The sequence below is a fragment of the Cryptomeria japonica genome, chromosome 5, assembly GCF_030272615.1.
Source record: "Cryptomeria japonica chromosome 5, Sugi_1.0, whole genome shotgun sequence".
NCBI lineage: Eukaryota > Viridiplantae > Streptophyta > Pinopsida > Cupressales > Cupressaceae > Cryptomeria > Cryptomeria japonica.
In genome coordinates, this window is record NC_081409.1 from 667,525,686 (window position 1) to 667,546,279 (window position 20,594).

At 37.6% G+C, this 20,594-nt stretch overlaps 1 protein-coding gene across 5 annotated transcripts in view; it reads right to left on the reverse strand.

Annotated features, from left to right (window-relative positions):
* Positions 1–20,594, reverse strand: part of LOC131075005 (uncharacterized) — a 107,390-nt gene that overhangs the window by 74,658 nt on the left and 12,138 nt on the right. For all 5 annotated transcript variants that reach the window (XM_058011775.2, XM_058011773.2, XM_058011771.2 and 2 more), the window contains exons 4-7: positions 11,381–11,527; positions 11,047–11,135; positions 10,313–10,405; positions 6,789–6,915 (exon numbers count right to left, since the gene is read on the reverse strand). In XM_058011775.2, coding sequence (XP_057867758.2) covers positions 6,789–6,915; positions 10,313–10,405; positions 11,047–11,135; positions 11,381–11,527 — 456 coding nt within the window. The remainder of the gene's footprint in view (positions 1–6,788; positions 6,916–10,312; positions 10,406–11,046; positions 11,136–11,380; positions 11,528–20,594) is intronic.

Here is a 20,594-nt window from a genome sequence, read left to right on the forward strand (position 1 = left end):
CGGATAGTCCTCGTAGAAGAACTTTTTGCCCATTATGTTCAAAAACATATTTCTAATTTTGGGAAGCCTAGGGTGCAATGGCTCAAGGACTGTAACCATGGAGTACCTAAAATCACATCGATGTCCTCCATATTTACAATGTAAAATTTGTCTTTTACTGGATGTTTACCCAAAGTGATGTTTAGTGGGGAAATTTTCTTTATACATGGTGTAGTAGATCTGTCAACCAAGGCTACTTTAAAGCCTTTAAAGTCTTATTTTTCTAATTTTAATCTTACAACTAAGTTTTCATCAATAAAATTATGGGTTGCCCACTATCTACTAGGATTGTTACTTTTTGCCCCTTAATAACACCTCAAATTCTAATAGGATGATGCTTGGATGCCCTTGAGATGGAGGCCAATGTTTTGTATTCCTCTTCCTCTTCATCATACCTCAATTTTTTGCTTGGGCTTTCTTCTCCTTTTTCTTCATCGAATATTGCCTCAATATTATGGGCTTGGCTTCTTTTCCCACATATGTGCCATGGTCCTCATTTTTCTTTGCATTTGAAACACAAATTTTTCTTTTTTTGGTCCTTTTGATTACAAGTGTGTCCATTCCTCCATTCCCTTTGCATTCGTAACACAATTTCTTCTTTCTACCCTATTCTTGTTTACAAACATGCCCATACTCCCATTTTCCTTGCACTGGAAGCATAAGTTTTTTCTTCGTAGTTTTTCACAGTCATCTTTTGAAAGAAAGGTTCTCTTATGTACTTCCTTATCATAGAAGATTTTATCTTTTGATGTTGTGTATTAAGAGTGTCCCTTTTCCATTGTATGGGCAGTATCAAGTAGTGTGGCTTTTAGGATTGCCTCTTGGAATGTGGTAGGGACTAAGGCACTTACTAGGCCACAAGTGGTATCTGATAACCCCTCTATAAATAAATAGATGAGCTTTTTCTTCGATATTCCAGGAACCATAACTGATAGTCTTTGGAACTTTGCCACATAATCTTCAAAGGTTCCTCCTTGCCTTATTCTTGTTAATTCTTTGAAATATCTTTCCAGATGTGTTTGGTCAAACCTCTCAATCAGTTTTTTTGGTGCAGGCGTCATAGGTTTTTATGCTTTAATGGTTTTGGGCGACTAAGCCATGATACCACCAATCATAGGCAACACCTTCTAGATGCAATATTACAAATTTAAGGGCATCTTCTTCTAACATGGTGTTAAGAGTCACATAGCTATCTAATTTTTGGATTCATGCATGGGCTGTGACTTTACCCGACCCATCAAAGTTAGGGAGGGTCAATTTGCCTACTTTGTATTGTAAGTTTTTATTAGTTTGGTTCTTCCCCATTCTATGGGTACTTCTTGTCCTAGCCTCACAAAATATTGTAAATGGAATGCTCCTATTGACTTCAGGGTCAAGCCTTGCATATGCTTTGCCAAGTTCATTCAAATCAAGATTGGGTGTGTCAATCTCCTCTTCTTCCCTTGAAGGCCCCTCCCTAGGTAAGAAGGGAGGCTAAGTTATTCTTGGGGTGGATCCTAATGTAGTTCTATGGTCATTTTAAAATTGGTTAGGGGTAACATCTCTTCCATTTCTTTGGTGGGATCTACGAGTATTCATGGAGGCGTTTAAATTCTACAAGGCTTGAGTTGTTTGTTCCATAAAAGCCCTAAATTCTTGTTCCATTTGTTCACTCCTCGTGTTGTCTTGGCTTGTTGCAATTTTCTTCTTTTCCCTCTCTAGAGCCCTTAAATCTCTTTGACTAAGTTGCATCAACTACTCATGTTCCCTCAGGCTAGCAGAAATGATGCTCTGATACCAATTGTAATGTCCCCAATTTGAAATTAACCCATTTGTGTCAAAAATCAACAATTCCAACAATATAGTTTATTCTTAACAATATCATACTAAAGTAAATTCATTTAATCCTTGATAAACTTAGAAACAATCAACAAATACATAGGTTAGTGAATAATTTCAACATATCGAATGATCAACCATTAGTGCTAGCAAACTAACCCATAAATAATTATAGTTTAGTTCGATAGGAAAACCTTGAAAGGGTGCCGAGAAACTATTCTAAAATATCCCCCTTAATTTTTTCCCAATTTTCCCACAGTTACATTCAACACAACACTTGTTATGGTTAGGAAATGAAAACCAAATGCTGTTGAAAGTAACCCTCTACTTTCTGATCACCAAGAGCCCAATCTGGGAGGGTGAGAGCATACAATCTTGAGGGGATTGTTAGGTGCTTGAAAACTGAAATTGATTACAAATTTGGGCGGCAAGCCAGCCCCTTCCACTTTTCAACGGGATAGAAAACTAGAAGACTTGGCGGTAAACCAGCCAAGGAGAAACACCAACACACAAACAAATCGACTCTACCATAGTATTTCAGCGAGAGACTTATTACAAACAAAATCAACTCGTCCGCAATATTTCAGCGGGAGGACTTATTACAATAAATCAACTCTACCGCAGTATTTCAGCAAGAGGACTGAACTCACTTCCTGATTACAAACATAGAAGGCGGCCAAGCCATCCTCTTCCACTTGTGTAGTGGGAATTACAAATAAGATGCAAACAATGATAGCTAATGGTATTACCATTTAGCTTTACAATGAATCATTCTAAAAAATGGCAACTAATATGAAATATAAACTATTACAAACATAGAACTGAAGGAGAAGCCCGAGAACAAGGAAAAGGTTTGCAAGAGAGTAAAAACCACAATACTGAACTGCTGTTACAAAGAACAGCCTGCTGCAACTCCACCAATCTGCCACCACGAACCACAACAAACTAAGGAAAGCCACACCAACGAAGCACAAACAACACTAGAGATTTGCACACACCCAAAAACCAAAATCGCTGAACACAGAATCACTGAAATCTCCCACACAAAGCACACCAAACACGTCCAGCAACAAACACCAAAAGGGACAGCCAGCAAAGGAAGGTACGACCTGCAAGGAAAGTATGGCCTGCAAGGAAAGTACGGCCAGCAATGAAAGCCACGCTCTTCACCAAAAATCGCACCCTCCAAAGGAAGAAGATGCCACACACTCAGCACTCCAACAAACGCTACCCACAGGAATCAAACCAAGCAAATCCAAAATCGAACCACAGCTAGGAGTGATGTCTAACTCTCGAGATTGCAAAAAGCCCTAGGAGGTTTTCACCCTCGAAGAAGTCTGGAGTCAATCCGACAGCAGAACAGTATAAGTTTTCAAGAGATATTCAAATGGGAGCCCAAGATCTTATTTATAACATTTGCTCACCGAAATTCAAATTCAACACCTGCAAATTCACCCACATTACATGACATTTCATTTCACCCAAATGAATGTTGCATTTCATTTCATTACACCAGCATATGGCCGCCCAAGATATATTTTTTCCTTTCCTAGACAAGTTCGAACTTTTCCAAGGTCCACAAGTAATATTACAAAATACTTTTCCCTTTTCCGACCCCTGACTTAGGAGAAATAATAAAATCTTATGAATGGAATATTTTTCCCTCTTTCCTAAGTCGTCCAATTTAATAATTGAATATTAAACTTGGGACAAAGTATTAATATTTAATAAACCATTTTGCAAACCAAATGTCATAAAAACATTAACTTAAGTCATTTTAATGATAAATGACCAAGTCCATTAAACTGCATTTGGAACTCAACTATGCCTGCTAGAATAGAACTAAGTCACTGAGCCATCACATAACTGCCAAAAATAGCCGGTGCTGTTTGACTAGACTGAAACCCTAAAAATTTCCACACTTACTGAAAATAGTAAGGGACTCCCAACTCCATTAGGGCACAAACCGAGATCAACTGTTACTTACTAAAAATAGTAAGTCCACTGAAGAGTTGTCAGATGAAGTTGCATGTCATATTGTTAGAAAACTCTTGAAAAACCCAGAAAAATGTGCTACTCAGACCCTACCTACTAAAAATAGTAAGTTTGCAAACCTCAACTGAACGCAATGCATGTACCATCACTGCAAAGCTCTCTGAAAACCCAAAAAAACTCCACAATCAGAAATCCCAGACTCCAACTGCTTCCCACTCAAAATCCTCCCGGAAGATGGAAACCCTAATTCTGCCGAAAATAGCCTACGGGCCTCCTAAATAGGCTATTCTCCACCAAGAGTGATCACTGGCTGGAAGGGGACATTACATATTCAACCCAACTAAAACCAAGAGTGGACAGCGTCCCACTAAGACAACTTGCCCCTTGCCTCTTGGCCCACAAGCAATAGGAACGTTCCACTAAGACAATTCCATCCCTTGGGCTGGCCTACTCAGCGTGGGAGAACCCGTAAACTGCATCTCCCTAACTTATTTCCTCCAACCTCACATCTGATTGGTTATGGAAAAGCTATATATATGATCTATTCATTTGAAGCAAAAATAATTTAAACATTAATCTTATTAGAAACAATGTCTATGAACTATTAAAATTTAAAACAATGTCTATGATTTATGATCTATTTATTAGGAAAGATAGCCATATAATATACTATACTATAACTCCTACCAAAATTACTTATATACTGCCTAATCGGCTGAATGGCCTGAATATTAATAACTTAGATCAGATTTACTTAATCGATGCTTTCCTTGGACTGCTAGATTTGCCTTCTATACCTTTTTCTTGGAGGTGGAGGATTGTGATCCCTCCAATGGACACAACCATTTGAAGAAGAGGTGTCCCTTTGTTTGCTGAGTGATGTCTCTTCATAACTGCACCTGTCCTTTGCCTCTAATTAACAATTGTCATTCGATCGCTCCTTTTCAAGGATTAGTAATATTTGTCAATGTGAACATAATTCCTATCCTCCTTAATCCAATCACTATCATGCTACTTCGTATTTGGATCACTGCATCATATCAACAAACCCCGTGCTCTTCATCCTGTGTGGCCTTAGTAAGGCAATTTTCTGATTGTCAACGTGCAGCAGCATGTTTGTATTTTTCTTTCTTTAGGTGCAACGGAGATACATTATGGCGGGGGCATGACACCCCTTGTTACCACAATAGAACAGCTCTCAAGATAATTACATTTTATAAACTATGACAATTAATACAATTGAAATGATTTAACTTAGAGTTGATTATGTAATAGAAATTAGAACATTTGGAAGTTAAAAATAAATGAAAATATTTAGTTGGTTTCGAATTTAAAAGATAGTTTTCTACTATTTTGATCATATATTTGAATTGTAGCTTAAAATCACTTAATTTCAGATGTGTTTGTAGCAAATGGACAAAATCTAAACCAGGTTGCTCTCAAATTTTTCATTAGAGTTGAATCTGCAGCATAAATAATAAAAAAGATGTGAATAAATAAAAAATACAACACATGATTGACCTTTTCTTTGAGAGCTTCACCTAGTGTGTGCAACACCTATCTCTAATGTGTTGTCACCTAGAAACTAGTTCACCTCACCTTCTAATGGTTCACCTCGATTTTTGCCTTGACTTTGTACAAACTAGATTGTAATTAAAATTTTGAAAACTATTAACATCTAGTTATTATTATGCACCAGGTATTATGTATTCTGCAATGCAATGTAATCGACAAAATGAACATAAATGACAAAATTATATATTCAACAATTCATAGGCTATAGTCTCAATTTAATTTTCTCTATCTCTATGCCATTGAAATGCCTTCAAATTTAACAAACAATACGTTTTACTATTATCCTCTCTTTTTTCTCTTTTTTAACATTTTTTTAGAATCCCAATTTTTCAAAATTGCTGGTTTTTTACTCCCCATTTGTCTTGCTGCTATGAATCTAGTTGTTGAGTTTTTGTGTACATTTGAAGTTGATTTGATGTGGAAAGCAATATAATAACTTTTTCTCTGAAATTCATTATTTTTTAACGAGTGTCAAAATTTCCTTTGTTTTGGCCAAGTTTTTCATTTGCTGAGTTTGTGTTGAATCTGAATCTCAGCACCATAGGTTAATGTTCTAATATGTGATGTTTTGAGCTGGAAATTGAGGACAAATTGGTTAAAATCCATGTCATTGATGTCTTCAAGGCAATCGATACCAAGGAATCAGCATATTTGCAATGCAGTTTGGTGATGGTCTTCATCGGTGCTAAACTTATTGCTTCTTGATTAATAACATTGTTTCGTTTGTCTGTAGGTGCTAGCATAGCCAGCATTGATTTCTTGTATTTTTCTGCTTGTGCAGTATCAAGGCATGCCAATCTGTGACATGTATATAATCAGTTAGCTCCTATTAAGAGATTTGGGATATCAAGCAAATTTTCCTCCAGAAACCAATTTTCAGAACAATTTTGCATTAAAGGTTAGAGATTGTAATGTACCTTATTGGATATAGTACAAATACAATATTTTATTGCATTTAACACCCATATTAATATGTATGTTGGCAAGCTTATTAAATATGCTTAAAAAAGGAACTGTGTACTATATGGCCCACATCAGAAAATAGTCATCATGGAATGTAGCATTAATGTGTGGCATATGACAAGGATGAAAGATCAATAAAATACTAAGGTGTTTATGAGGTACATCTTTTAAGGTCAACCAACCAACATAACTACAAGTAGTATAATCTTATCCTAGCTTTATAAATTTCAGTACACAACAAAATCTTCATTCCATCCAGGATGCAATCAATTGTCAAAATTTACACCTTTATTTTGAACATATAACAACATTCAGTTTTGCATCCGTGAGATGGAAACCAGAAAAACAAATTATTGACACTAGCATATTTTGCTAAATGCAGATGACTCGAAACTTACTTGTTGACGCATTTCCTCAACTGAGAGAAGGCCCAGCATTCCACGATCTCTACAAGCCTGCCTGAGTTCAGCTTCAGAAAGAGACTCAATTCCTTCACTTTGGATCATTCTATCATCTTCCTTGATCCTAGCCATCAAAACAATCAAATGAGTATCTGTGTACCTTTCTCATAACTGGATTTTAAAACCCAGAGATATCATAAAATTAGAAAAATAAGAGTAAGGATGGCATTCATATGAAATCAAGGAAAGCGCAAAACAAGGATTGTTTATAGATCCAGCCCCTGAACTTCACTATCAAATAATATAATATGGCAAATCATTTGTGCCAGATCCAACATGAAAGAAGAAATCTATTTAACAATCCATGTCAATAGTTTCATACAGGCTTGATAAAAATACCTTAAAACTTGAGAAATTTACAACCTGCTCTGCGTGGGATCAGAATATTCATCAATATGGATAGTCAATATTGCTACCTTGTCAAATTAATTCAAGTTTTTTCACTATCCTTTGTTGTAGGTGTTCTATAGTAATGAACTACTGTATTACTGCCTGTCAGAAGAATTTAACAAGGAGAGATGCTAAAGGGTACATGCTTAGTTAATAATAGATATATATTTGCTAAAGCAAAAGGAAATGTATTGGAGACCCAATACAGGTTTTTTCACAAAATAATGCTCAATGCGCAGTATCCCAACTACATTAACCAGAAGTACTGGATTCAGCTACTGAACAATTCAAAAGTCTATTTGAAAATTCAAAAACAGGAGAAGACGCTCATAAATTTGTAGGATATATTCAAAGACTCAGCTTGGAGGAGGGCAATGAAAGCTTCCTCAGGCTAATTTCTTTACAAGTCCGGAAAGACATTTTCAACTTTGCAGATAAATCATCAGACGTGACATATTTCCTTCTACACTCTACCAAATGTATTGGAGTACATCATACAACGAGTGCACGTTTGCACAAGGTAGTGGAAGAGTCAAGGCACAACAAACAGATGCTACAAGCACTGAATTCAAACATGCTGACTCTCATATGGCAAAAAGAAAGAGCCTTGACCTTTGAAGATTCCAGCCTATTTCATTTTGAAATAAAGTGCATAAGCTTATTTCACAAGTCATTGCCAGAAGAATACTACACTTTTCTCAAACTTAATATCAACAGCCCCACCTGAATTTGTTACAGAGGCGAAAATATGTGACAACATTATTGCTGCCCAGGAAATCATTCATTGAACAGTTGTCAAAAGCCTTTCAGTCAATGTAACTCAAAGTTTCTCTTCAGAGTCCTATAAATAAATTGGGAATCTGACAGTGTTACAAGTCCATCCTTCTAAAATTCAATGGCGAATTAGGTAAGGCTTTCCCTCGTCCATGGACAGCACCACGGATATCATCTCTTACCACAACTTTTCATTCTTCTAGCAGAACCTTTTCAGTCACCCCATCTGTGAAACGTACAATCATATGATAGCAGAAGCCACCTCAAACAACCAGCTCTTTGGGTTCCATGCCACACCATATGGAAAATGCTTTTCAGCTTTCAATTTGCAGGATATATTTTATTTCTCTCAACTAAAATATTAAGTGAAACTAGTATACTCAAGAAGCTGCTTTGTACCTTCCAAGAAGCCTAAAGACAACAAGTCAACACTGACAAATCCTAGATTCTTTTCACAGCCAGCCCCCTCAAAAGTAATCACACCAGCCCCATCCGCATTTGTTGAAGTGGAGGAAGATATGTGACTACGTTATTGCTTCCCAGAAGATCATTCATTGAATGGCAAAAACAGCCAGGCATTTTGATTAACCTATTAAGTCAAAAATTTATGATTGATGTAATTGGGAGTTTCCTTTTGCTCTTTATAAATTTGAGGTTTAACTGATAATATGTCCAATGAGGTATCTAGCTGTGTTACGAAGCCAGATACTTCTCTATAAGGTCAATGGTGAATTAGTTATATCCTTGTCCCATGAACTCCACTAGAGAAATCCTCTCTCCCAATACCTATTTTATTCTTCTTTGTGTTATTTTAAATTGTATGATAGTGGAAGTAATTTTCAACAGCCAACTCTTTTGGCTCCTTGCCACCAAATCTGGAAAATGCTTTTCATCTTTCAGATGCAAATGATACTCTATTTCCCTCAACTATAAGTCTATATCAAGAGAATCATATAATTAAGCAGCTGCATTGTACTTTCCAAGAAGCCTCTGGTCAACATGTCAATGGTAACAAATCCTAGTCTATTTTCTGAAGCACTGCCAGAAGGAAAAAGGAAAATTCATAAGAACACTTTCAATATGTTTGGAAATTCCACTTAATGTAAACCCCTTCCAGATCTCAAACAGAAACTGTTTTATCAAAAGTTAAGATTAAACTCAATCTATAGACCAATATATGGAGATATTTAAAGGGAAAGGCTAAGCTTATTCAATTTATTCTCCAATTCCATACCAGTTTGTTTTCTATCTCTTCTCCCAACACCAGGTTAGTCCAAGAAGAATTTACCAAAATTCAAAAGAATTTCCTTTGCAAAGGGATTGATCCAAGCTCGAAATACCCATTAAAAGCATGGAGTTTCCATTCACCAAAAGGAAAAGGGACCTCAACTCAAAATATATACAACTGTTCAATAATGTTTTGGCCATGAAGCTAGCCTGGGAACTCCATGTTTCTCCCCTTACCTTGTTGCTTAATAGTGAAAGTGAAATACATAACCATGAATGAGGCTGTACATATTTATGATGGGCAACAAGAACAATTCTATGGATCAAAATCAGAGATGGATTACACCCTTTGTGCTTGGAATTGATAATGGCACTATGCTTTCCTTTTGGAACAATAAAGCAATGATCATTGTATTAATAAAGCAATCTATAGAGAAGAAAATTCAGTACAGTTTGTGATTATCTTTTACATAAGAACAAAGAATAAATCATGGATTCATTCAGCAAAATCCAGTCCACATGCAGAGAAGCAATACAATAGTTAATCACTGAACTAGGGAAGAGGAAAGTTCATCTCAGCAGACAACAGGACATGTTACTTTGGTGTCGTACAACTATAATAAGAGAAAAATTAAATGTTAGAAGAAAAAACAGTGGTTATAAAGTGTCACCTCTTAAGAAATTGTGCGTATATAACCTTTATATAGCAATGGGACTTAAAAGCCGACTCTGGAAACTGCTACAATCACTACTTGTGCATGGTCATTCACCTTTAAATTACATTTTTTGAGATCCTAAAATTTATAAACAATTATGGATCTTTCAAACCTTGGGAGCTCTTTTTAAATGAACAAGGGCATTTAACAACATTTATGTTAGACCAAATACCTCCAAACATGACTTTTACAAGGCATTCATCAGAGAGATAAAGGCCATAACATAACAGCCATATGTAAACATTAGGCTTCACCTCAACAGAAGTAAAGCAAAAAAAATATCATTCCATCATATTCATCAATAGTGTGTTCATTTACTGTAAATAATTAAAATCAAACGTAAGGCATGTTTACCTTGCCAACCTTGAGCGTAGCATGTAGCGCAGATATGCATCAGTTCCAAATGGTTTGATTCCCATATATTTACACATGTTTACAAGCCTTGGTCTGCAATGTCAAAGATGTCAAAGTTTAAACTAGTTTGCTAAGTCTACAAACAATAACACTATGGCCATCTACAAAACAGTTAAGAGTTATTAATGATGAATATCAGTGACCTAAATATGACTTATTTAACTTCCATATAAATCAAGACCAGCTGTTTTCCTTCTTATACCTGAAAAACTGCCAGTACACTACATCAAACTCCCAGAGATAACATAAACACTTATTCACATTCACCTAATAAGTATCCATGGATACTTGTCCTAACATTTAAGAGACTTAATATAATAGCCACTTTACAATAATCAAAGTCGTTAACTGTTTTGGAGACAGGACAACTAAACATGAGACCAAACCTACATCGCAGTACCTTCTTTAACACTTCCATATCTATCTGAGTATGAGCTTCTGGATTTGATTGTGTGACATTTTTTTCTCCTTGTGCTCTCTTCAATCATCCTGAATCCTGATGATGGATCACAGAGTGTGATCCGAAACGTTGATGCAAAAAAGATCACACAATCAAATCCAGAAGCTCATACTCAAATAGACTAATGGATTGTGAAAATCTACTGACATTAACTTCCATATCTATTAAATTGAAATATAAATACAATTTATTTGATATGAATTTCCATATTCACCTGCTAATATTGTCCAATGTTAATTCATCATTGAATAGCTTTGCAAAACCCAAAATTTCTTCATTCAATACCTTCGCACCTGTGCGGACCTGGTGAATAACAATAGAAAACTGTTAAGGTTGCTAAAACTAAAACCATTGTAATTTCTGCTTACATGCAAACTTTGAAACCCCTCTACATTCAATGCTTGTAAGTTACCTTCCTACTCAATAACATCAACAAACAAAAAGATAACACCACCAAGACAATTACAAACCTATAAAACTCTAATATTACCATCTAGGGACCATGCTGTGTATATGAAGCCAGTAATGTTGTCAAATAAAAGATCCACCTTACTCAAAAAATTATCAAGGTCTTCTGCTGTTTGTTTCAGTTCTCCACTGCGAGATGTTTTGATTTCTCTTGCCATTTCTTTGAGAGTGTCCTGTAAAAATTTGGCATACTCAATCCTTGCATTCAACCGTCGTTTCAGATCCTCCTGTAATAAGAAATTGAGATTCTTAAGAGCAATATAATCAGAAAGTCCAAGTCAAAATCAATGATTAGAGGCCTAGAGCAACCAAACAGAACATGCAATCAGATGATGCTCTCCACATATATTTCACAAAGGACCTGCTTTAAGGGAAGTAAATGAAAGGAAGAAAATCAAGCAATAAATACATGCCAAGAAAACTTAGTAATCATAGAATGGTTGTACCAAGAAACAACCACATATGCTATAACATTAAAATTTTCTCTATTTATTCTTCACCCTTACATGTTAGGAGGCTCTAGGAAAATTAAACAGCTTTCACCTGGGATTGTCCAGCCTGGACCTCTCATACATCTCTCTATGAAAATCTCAGTCCTTGCATTGGCCCTTTTCCAACAATAGATGGCAACGTATTCCTTCTTCAAGCCTGAGCTTAATGAAGGAATGACAACTGTGATCTCTTTTCATGGTCTCCTTCTTTAATCCTCACAAGGCTACTTGTACTATGTTTTATGGCTCGGGATTCAACCATTTGGATTGCTATCTCTTCTACCGTTCCCTTTCCTTTGTGTTAAGTTATATTTTAAAACCTGAAGATGTTCTTTCCTATTCCTCCTTTATAACTGGTTGTCTCCTCTGATGTAACATTGGTGTGCGTCATTATGCTCTATCTGTAGGCTTTCATTTGTGGAAAATTTGTATAACAGTAGGGGCATGTGCTTCTTCACATTTGCCTGCAATTTTGACCTCACACCAAAGTTTATCCTTTCCCTTGTATGGTGTGTGTTGCTCTCCTATCAATATAGGGTTTGACTTAGGGCAAACCTATTTTTCTTGTACCAGGCAACTCTAAGCAATGGAATCACAAATTTTTTTAAATTTTAGATGTCATTTTTTCATCATTGATTGACTTTGATTATATTCATTTCCACTTGAAATCTCTATCTATTTTCCATACTCATAAGACATGAACAAAACGACAAAAAATAAAGACAAACAAGACAATTTTAAAACATGACTACAGATTGTGGCAAAAAGAGAACGATTTAGCATTAGATTGGAAATGATACAAAATTAAATATAGGTATAACCATAGATGGTACACTCGCAGAGTACTCGGCGAGTTTCAAAAACTCGCCGAGTTTTTGAGTTCTGCGAGTTTTTACGACTTTAACTCGCAGCAAAAACTCGCTGAGTAAAAAACTCGGTGATTTTCTTTAAAAAACTCGGCTAGACTAAAAAAAGAGGCCCAAACATGTCAAAAAATTATCATTTTTTGTTTTTTCCAGTGTTCCACGGGGATGCGTCCCCCCCCTTTTTGAGCACGTCCCCCCGTCAGAGACGTCTCGGGGACAGGGGGACGGGGACGCGACGTCCCTCGCCATCCCGCCACCGCCACCCAAACGCCGCTGGGACGTGGAGACGTCCCTGCGTCTCCCAGGGAGACGTGGAGACGTCCCCGCGTCTCCTGGGAGACGTCTGGGCGACTCCCCGTCCCTCAAGAGACGCCCAGGCCTCTCTCAAGGGACGGGGAGACGCCCAGGCGTCTCCCGCGTTCCCACGCGAAAAAAGACAACTTTTTAAGTTTTTTTAAAACATGTGCCTTTTGGGGGGGGTTAAGGGGTAACCCTAATTGGACGTGGGCCCCACCCTACCCCCCAAAACAACACAAAAGCATGTTTATTTTGGATTTCACTCTCATTTTGGAAAACTGATTTTTTTTCCAGCAACTTGAAGAGGAGGAAATACTTGAAGAAGATTGATTGAAGGGGTGAAAAAAGTGATTGCAAGCGTGATAGGAGCTAGAAAAAGCAAGAAGAAGAGGAAGAAGAAGATTCTTCTACATTTTGGAGAGATTTTTCAAGCACAAGAAAGGGTTTTTCAACTTCTTCTTGTTTTTTTTTTGTTTTACTTTCTGATTTTCATTGTTCTATGTCATTTTTGGTTTTTTTTTCCCTATTCATCTCAAGACTCAAAATGAGATTTGATGTTGAATCTTGAGGGCAAAATGATTCATCATTTTGCCTTAAAGATTCAACATCAAATCTCATTTTGAGATGAATAGGAAAAAAATTTAAAAATATATTGTTAAACAAGGCTGATTTTATTTTTATTTTTATTTTGTGAAATGCAGTGTCAATTTCACAATGAGCTCCCAAGGCATGAGTGAAGATGACATGGAAATCCATTCTCATAGTGAGAATGATTCAGAATATGAACCTGAAAATGAGGGGGGTGACCATGGGGCTGATCCTGGAGCCCAATCTAGTTCTATGGCAAGTGCACCAGCTAGTACAGGTTGCCCTTCAGAGTTGTTGGCACCATATGCTAGGGGTCATTTTGATCCTAAGTCTCCTCTAAAACAGTTTGCTTCACGAATATCAGCACAAGGCACTGCATCACATTCAAGTGGGGGAACAAGGAAGTGGAAGTGCAATATTTGTGACAGAGAATGGTTCGGTAGCATTAGCAGGGTGAATGCACACTTTCTGTTTTGGAGAGGAAAAGGCGTGAAACATTGTAAGTTTTTGGAGGAACCCAAAAATATACAGTACAGAATTGAGTTTAACAGGCTTTGGGGGGTTCCAGATGACACAAATATTTCAATGCCTACTACTTTGTCTGCTAGGGCATCACTTCACGACAACCAGAATGTGCCAGTGCCACATACTTCTCATGCTTCGCAGGCAGGAGGAATGATGTTTGGATCTCCATCTACTTCCACTTCTACTGCTGCCAGGGCTGGGAAACGTAGGTTGCATACACCACAGAGCAACCCCATTGCTGATATGTTTAATGTGCAGCTGAGAGATGAGATAGATGAATCCATTGGCAATTTCTTCTTTGCCAATGGCATTCCATTTCATGTTACACAGTCTCCTTATTATAGGAAGATAATGGATATGGTGGCCAAGGGAGGACCATCTTATGTGCCACCAGGGGAGACGAAAATGAGGACCTCGATCTTGGATAAAAGCTATTCCAAGATCAATATTTTGATGGAGAAGATGAAGGCATGTTGGGTGGCATCGGGGTGCAGCATAGTTATGGATGGGTGGACGAACATTAGCCATCGTCCACTCATCAACGTCATGGTCACATGTGCAGAGGGCCCATACTTCCTTAGAGCAGTTGATTGTACAGGGCATCATAAAGATGCTGATTTCCAGTTTCAGGTCCTCAGGGAGGCTATTGAGGAGGTTGGGCCACAAAATGTGGTCCAAGTAGTGACAGATGCAGCCTATGTGTGTAGAGCAGCAGGGAGACTCGTTGAGGCAGCCTATAGACACATTTGGTGGACCCCATGTTGTGTGCATGCCATGAACAATGCACTCAAGGACATGGGGAAGATTGACTGGATTAGAGGAGTGGTCACCGATGCGAGAGATGTGCAGATGTTTATCTGCAACCACCACACTTCACATGCACTCTTCAGGACCTTCGCGAAGAAGGAGTTCTTGAAACCAGTTGAGACTAGATATGCATCCTATTTCATTCTCTTGGAGAGAATGATTGAGTTGCAAGAGGCATTGCAACTCATGGTTATGACTAATGAGTGGAATAGGTGGGCTGAGGCCAAGACAGAGCAAGGGAGAAGGGTGAAGGAGATTGTGAAGAGTGATGTGTTTTGGACTGATGCGAAATACATTGTCTCCATCATTTCTCCAGTATTCCAGGTGATCAGATATGGGGATGGAGATGCACCTAACCTTGGAGAGGTGTATGAGTGCATTGACTCTATGCTTGACCAGATGAGGGCTGTTGTGCGAGTGAAGGACCCCTCTCTAGCATTCTACAATGAGCAAATCCGGCCTATCATTCAGAGTAGATGGGACAAGTTGAACACTCCTTTGCATATGGCTGCCTTTGCCTTGAATCCTAAGTGGTACAAGGCTAGACCGGGTAGAATGACACCGATTGAGGATGATGAGGTGAAGGCGGGTTTCTTTAGGTGCATAGAGAAGATGTTTGATTCCAGAGATGCCGGCACAATGCGCACTGAGTGGGGAAGATTTGCCACTCTTAGAGGTTATTCAGATGCGGCAAAGATGGATATAGACACTATGGCACAGGAGGACCCACTTTTGTGGTGGACTTGTCATGGCCCGAAATCTTTGACCACCACTCTAGCCATCCGTCTGCTATCCCAGGTTTCCAATTCTTCAGCTGCTGAGAGGAACTGGTCTACATATAGCTTCATCCACTCTCTTAAGAGGAACAGACTTACCTCTAAGAGAGCAGAGAAGCTTGTGGCTGTACACAGTGCTTTGCGTCTCATAGACCGCAAGACACTCGTGTACAAGGAGAGTCCAGCGGCACGATGGGATGTAGAGCCAGAGGAGCCTTCACAGATTGATGAGGATGATCCTACCACTTCAGATACAGGGCTAGTTGGTGTGAGCTTGAGGGACCTTGATCTTCAAGAGTCCAGCAGTTCCAGTGAGGAGGAGTTCGCAGATGATTAGAGGCCTCCATTAGCTACATTTTGTCTTTGACTCTAGTCTCTTTTGTAATGCTATTGCTACACGTATTTGTATTTGGCTACTCATTGTAATGATGAATTATGCAATCATCTTTATTATTATAGACTTTGCAATGGCATCAGATATTCGTATTTTCGTTTTCCTTTTTCGATATTCATATGATAGAAATGAGAAATCTCCAATTTGACAATTTCATTTGTCAAATTTTATTTAGCATTTAGCAATTAGTATTACTAATTTAAGTAATCTTGGTATTTCCTATAGTTTCATTTGAAATCTAATTCTTATACTGTTATACTGTTATACATCTTTTCAAAACTAGTTTTTCAAGTACTATATGTATATATATGAGCACCACCACCCCGCCACCCCACCGCCGCCCTCCCTCCGCCGTCCCCTCGCCGTCCACAAATTTAGGCCCTTGGTCCCCCCGTCCCAAAAACACGTCCCCCTCGTCCCCCCGTCCCCAACGCCCGTGGAACACTGGTTTTTTCAGGTCAGTTTCATTCTCTTCATCAGAATATACACATGAAATATAACATTTAAGTATAAGTGGCATTTCAATATGTCTTTTTCCTTTCTTATACTTTATAACACCCGTCACCTTTATAAAATAATAAAAGTAATTTTGGCCTCGTGGGGCGCTGTCCCTTGACCCCACAAGGGGCGATGCCCCTTGACCCTAACTTGGGGGCACTGCCCCCAAACCCCCGTCGAAAAATATAGGGGGGAAACTGCGCTGATGGAAGTAGGGAAAATTTAACCTCCGAGTCTGATTAGGCTCCATATAACAACATAATTAGCATCGAAGAAATCTTGGTATTATACATTTTAGAGTTGAAAGTTTGAAACTATCAGTATTGTAAATGTAAATAGACTGTTATTACTTTCTGAGCAATCAGAATTCTGAGACAACTAGTTTAAAGTTTTAGCGTGGGATATAAGGAATGTAAAATCGATTTTATTAGTCTTATCGATTTGCCTCTGCAGATGAAAAGCAAACGATTATATTTACTACCGATCATAGTATATTGTTTTCTCCTGTCGAAATATGTTATCAATGGAGAGGGTAGCGCATATATATCTTTTGTTTCATTGGATCGTGCCTCCACAGGGGGTCACGATCCTATGTGGAACCATATATCTTTTGTTTCATTGGATCGTGCCTCCACAGGGGGTCACGATCCTATGTGGAACCACGTGGTTCCACATAGGGTCGTGACCCCTGTGTGGAGCCACGATCCTTCTACACCGGCAATCATTTCCTTTAATAAACTCCACAATGCATTAACTATAGCATAGCAATTAAATTTAGTTAATACTAACTAAATTTAATCTTAAATAAATCGCAAATGATAGACTTAGTTTCTGTGCGCTGATAAAACTAAGGAGATGGAATTATTTTGCTGAGTGTTACGACTGAGACTATAATTAACACTCCCTCTTAGTCTTAGGAGTATAGACCTAAAACTTAATTTAGCTCACCACTAATCTCATGAGAATTACATCACATAGGTGTGAAGTATCATCGTGTGATACTAAGGATATACTCACTTTGATATCCAATTTTAAGTATCAGCCTGTGATACTAAGGATATACTCACTTTGATATCCCTGTTTTAAGTATCAGCATGTGATACTAAGGATATACTCACTTTGATATCCCTGTTATAAGTATCAGCATGTGATACTAAGGATATACTCACTTTGATATCCCTGTTATAGTATGTGCACTGACATTAATCTGCTTACATAATGTCTACTATAACTTATCATATTACTGATATTCAAATTGTCTGATTTTCAGTTTATATGATCTTTCAAACATTTATAAGATCGTCACCTTACAATGTTAAAATACAAGTGTTCATTAACTAAAGAATCGTCATCCTTTAGGAGTGAACACAGGGAAAAGTTACATACTTCATATACTCAAATATATGACCAAGAAGTTTACATAAATTTTAGACATCAATTACATTTTAACCATACCAAGATACCTCCTGAAGTGATCAATTTTCACTCTTGCTAGGGGTTTGGTGAGAATGTCAGCTATCTGATCTCCTGTATTGACATATTCCAGTCTTATTACCTTTCTCTCTGTCATGTCTCTTACATAGTGATATGGGATCTCAATGTGCTTGGATCTATCATGAAAAACTGGATTCACTGAAAGTTTAATGTAGCTCTGATTGTCACAATGAATGATAGTAGGCTTCAGATTTTCACCAAACAGTCCTACTATCAATTTCCTCAACCATACGGCTTCCTTAGCTGCCATGGATGTAGCTATATATTCAGCCTCTATGGAGCTCTGAGCTACGGATGATTGTTTTCTGCAGATCCAAGATACCATAGCTGACCCTAAGCTGAAACAGCATCCTGAAGTGCTCTTCCTGTCTATCACGCTTCCAGCCCAGTCTAAATCAGAGTATCCATGTAGGTTCAATGCAGTGTGTTCATAATACAGTCCATAGTCCAAGGTACCTTGTAGATATCTTAATATATGCTTTACTGCAACCAAATGTATTTCTTTGGGTTCAACCATGTGTTGGCTGAGTGCATTTACTGCATAACATATATCAGGTCTGGTATTGACTAGGTACATTAATGATCCAATAATCTGTCTGTATAATGTTGGATCTGCAAATTTGGAATCTGCTATAGCTTCTTTTAGTTTATGTAGGTTTGTTTCCATAGGAGATGACATTGGCTTACAATTCATCATTCCAAATCTCTTCAGAATGTCAATGGTGTATTTACCTTGATTTAGATAAATACCATCTGGTTTTTGCCATACTTCTAATCCAAGGAAATAATGGAGTAGACGTAAATCCTTCATCTCAAACTCTGAAGCTAGTTCCTGTTTGCATTTTGCAATGAGATGATCTTCGCCTGTAATTAATAAGTCATCTACATATAATATGAGTACCAACATTTCACCTTTGATTATTTTGAAATACAAATTTGGATCAGCAATGTTTTTAGAGAAACCTATCTCTAATAAGTAACTGTCAATTCTTTCGTACCATGCTCTGGGAACTTGTTTTAATCCATACAGTGCTTTCTCTAACTTGCATACATGTGTTTTAGCATTATTTACCTCAAATCCCTCAAGTTGCTCTAGATATACTTCTTCAATTGTTCCATTCAAAAATGCAGTTTTTACATCCATTTGATGAACATTCCATCCTTTAGATGCTGCTATAGCTAGGATTGTTCTGACAGAAGTGTATTGTGCAACAGGTGCAAAAGTTTCTTCATAGTCAATTCCTTCCTTCTGAGAGAAGCCTCGAGCAACAAATCTTGCCTTATGTTTTTCTATACTGCCATCAACAGCATGCTTAATTTTAAAGAGCCATTTAGAAGATACAACTGATTTTCCTTTAGGTCTAGGCACAATTTTCCACACATCATTCTTTAAGATAGATTGATATTCCTCTATCATGGCGTCCTTCCATACTTGTTGTTTAAGAGCCTCTCCGGCACTTGAAGGTTCAGCATTTATGAGATCTGTCATTAGAGTAACATAGCTAGAAAACTTTGAAGGTCTTTTGCTTTCTCTAACTGTTCCTCTAGGTGCTGCAAGGGATTTTGCTTCCTGTACTGTTTTAGTGGCCCATAGTGGTCTCTTCCTGGGATTCTCTATTGTAGTGTTCTCAAGTTCCAAGGTGTTATCCTCAGGATGCTCCCTCTGAGTTTCAGAAAGAGAATCTTCTTCCAAATTAATGGAATTAGTTGGGATTTCAGGTGTGATGGAACTCCTTGTTTTGTTAATAGCTATATCTTCCTCAAATATGACATCTCTGCTTAATTCTATTTGTCTTTGACCAGGGATGAATATTCGGTAGGCTTTAGATGTTTCACTATATCCTACAAAAATCCCTTTCTGTCCAGTAGGTTCTAATTTAGTTCTTTTCTCCTTAGGTACATGAATATAAACAGGACATCCAAATATTTTGAGATGGCTAATATTAGGTTTAATTCCAGTAAAGACTTCTTCAGGAGTTTTGTCACCAATATGAGAGTGAGGACATCTGTTTTCAATGTATACAACGGTATTAGTGGCTTCTCCCCATAGTGCAGTTTCTAGGTTCTGATCTAACAACATAGCTCTTGCCGCTTCTACTATTGTTCTATTTTTTCTTTCAGCAACCCCGTTTTGTTGAGGATTGTAGGGTACAGTGAACTCCCTCTTAATCCCAGCATCTTTACAAAACTCTTTAAATACTTCTGATGTGTATTCCCTACCATTGTCAGTCCTAAGAGTTTTGATTTTCTTACCAGAGTGATTTTCTGTAATAGATTTGAACTCTTTAAATTTCCTAAGAATATCTTCAGATTCTTTACTTTTAAGGAAATAAATCCAAGTTTTCCTAGAAAAATCGTCTACAAAGATTAACATAGTATAATGCGTTTCCTAGTGATGGTTCAGACATAGGCCCACATAAGTCAGAGTGAACTAGTTCTAGTACTCCTTTAGTTTTTCTAGAACTGCAAGGAAAAGAGCTTTTAGTGTTTTTCCCTAGTGCACATCCTTTACAAACATCTGAATGAATTGGCTTTAGTTTAGGTAGTCCTGTGACTAA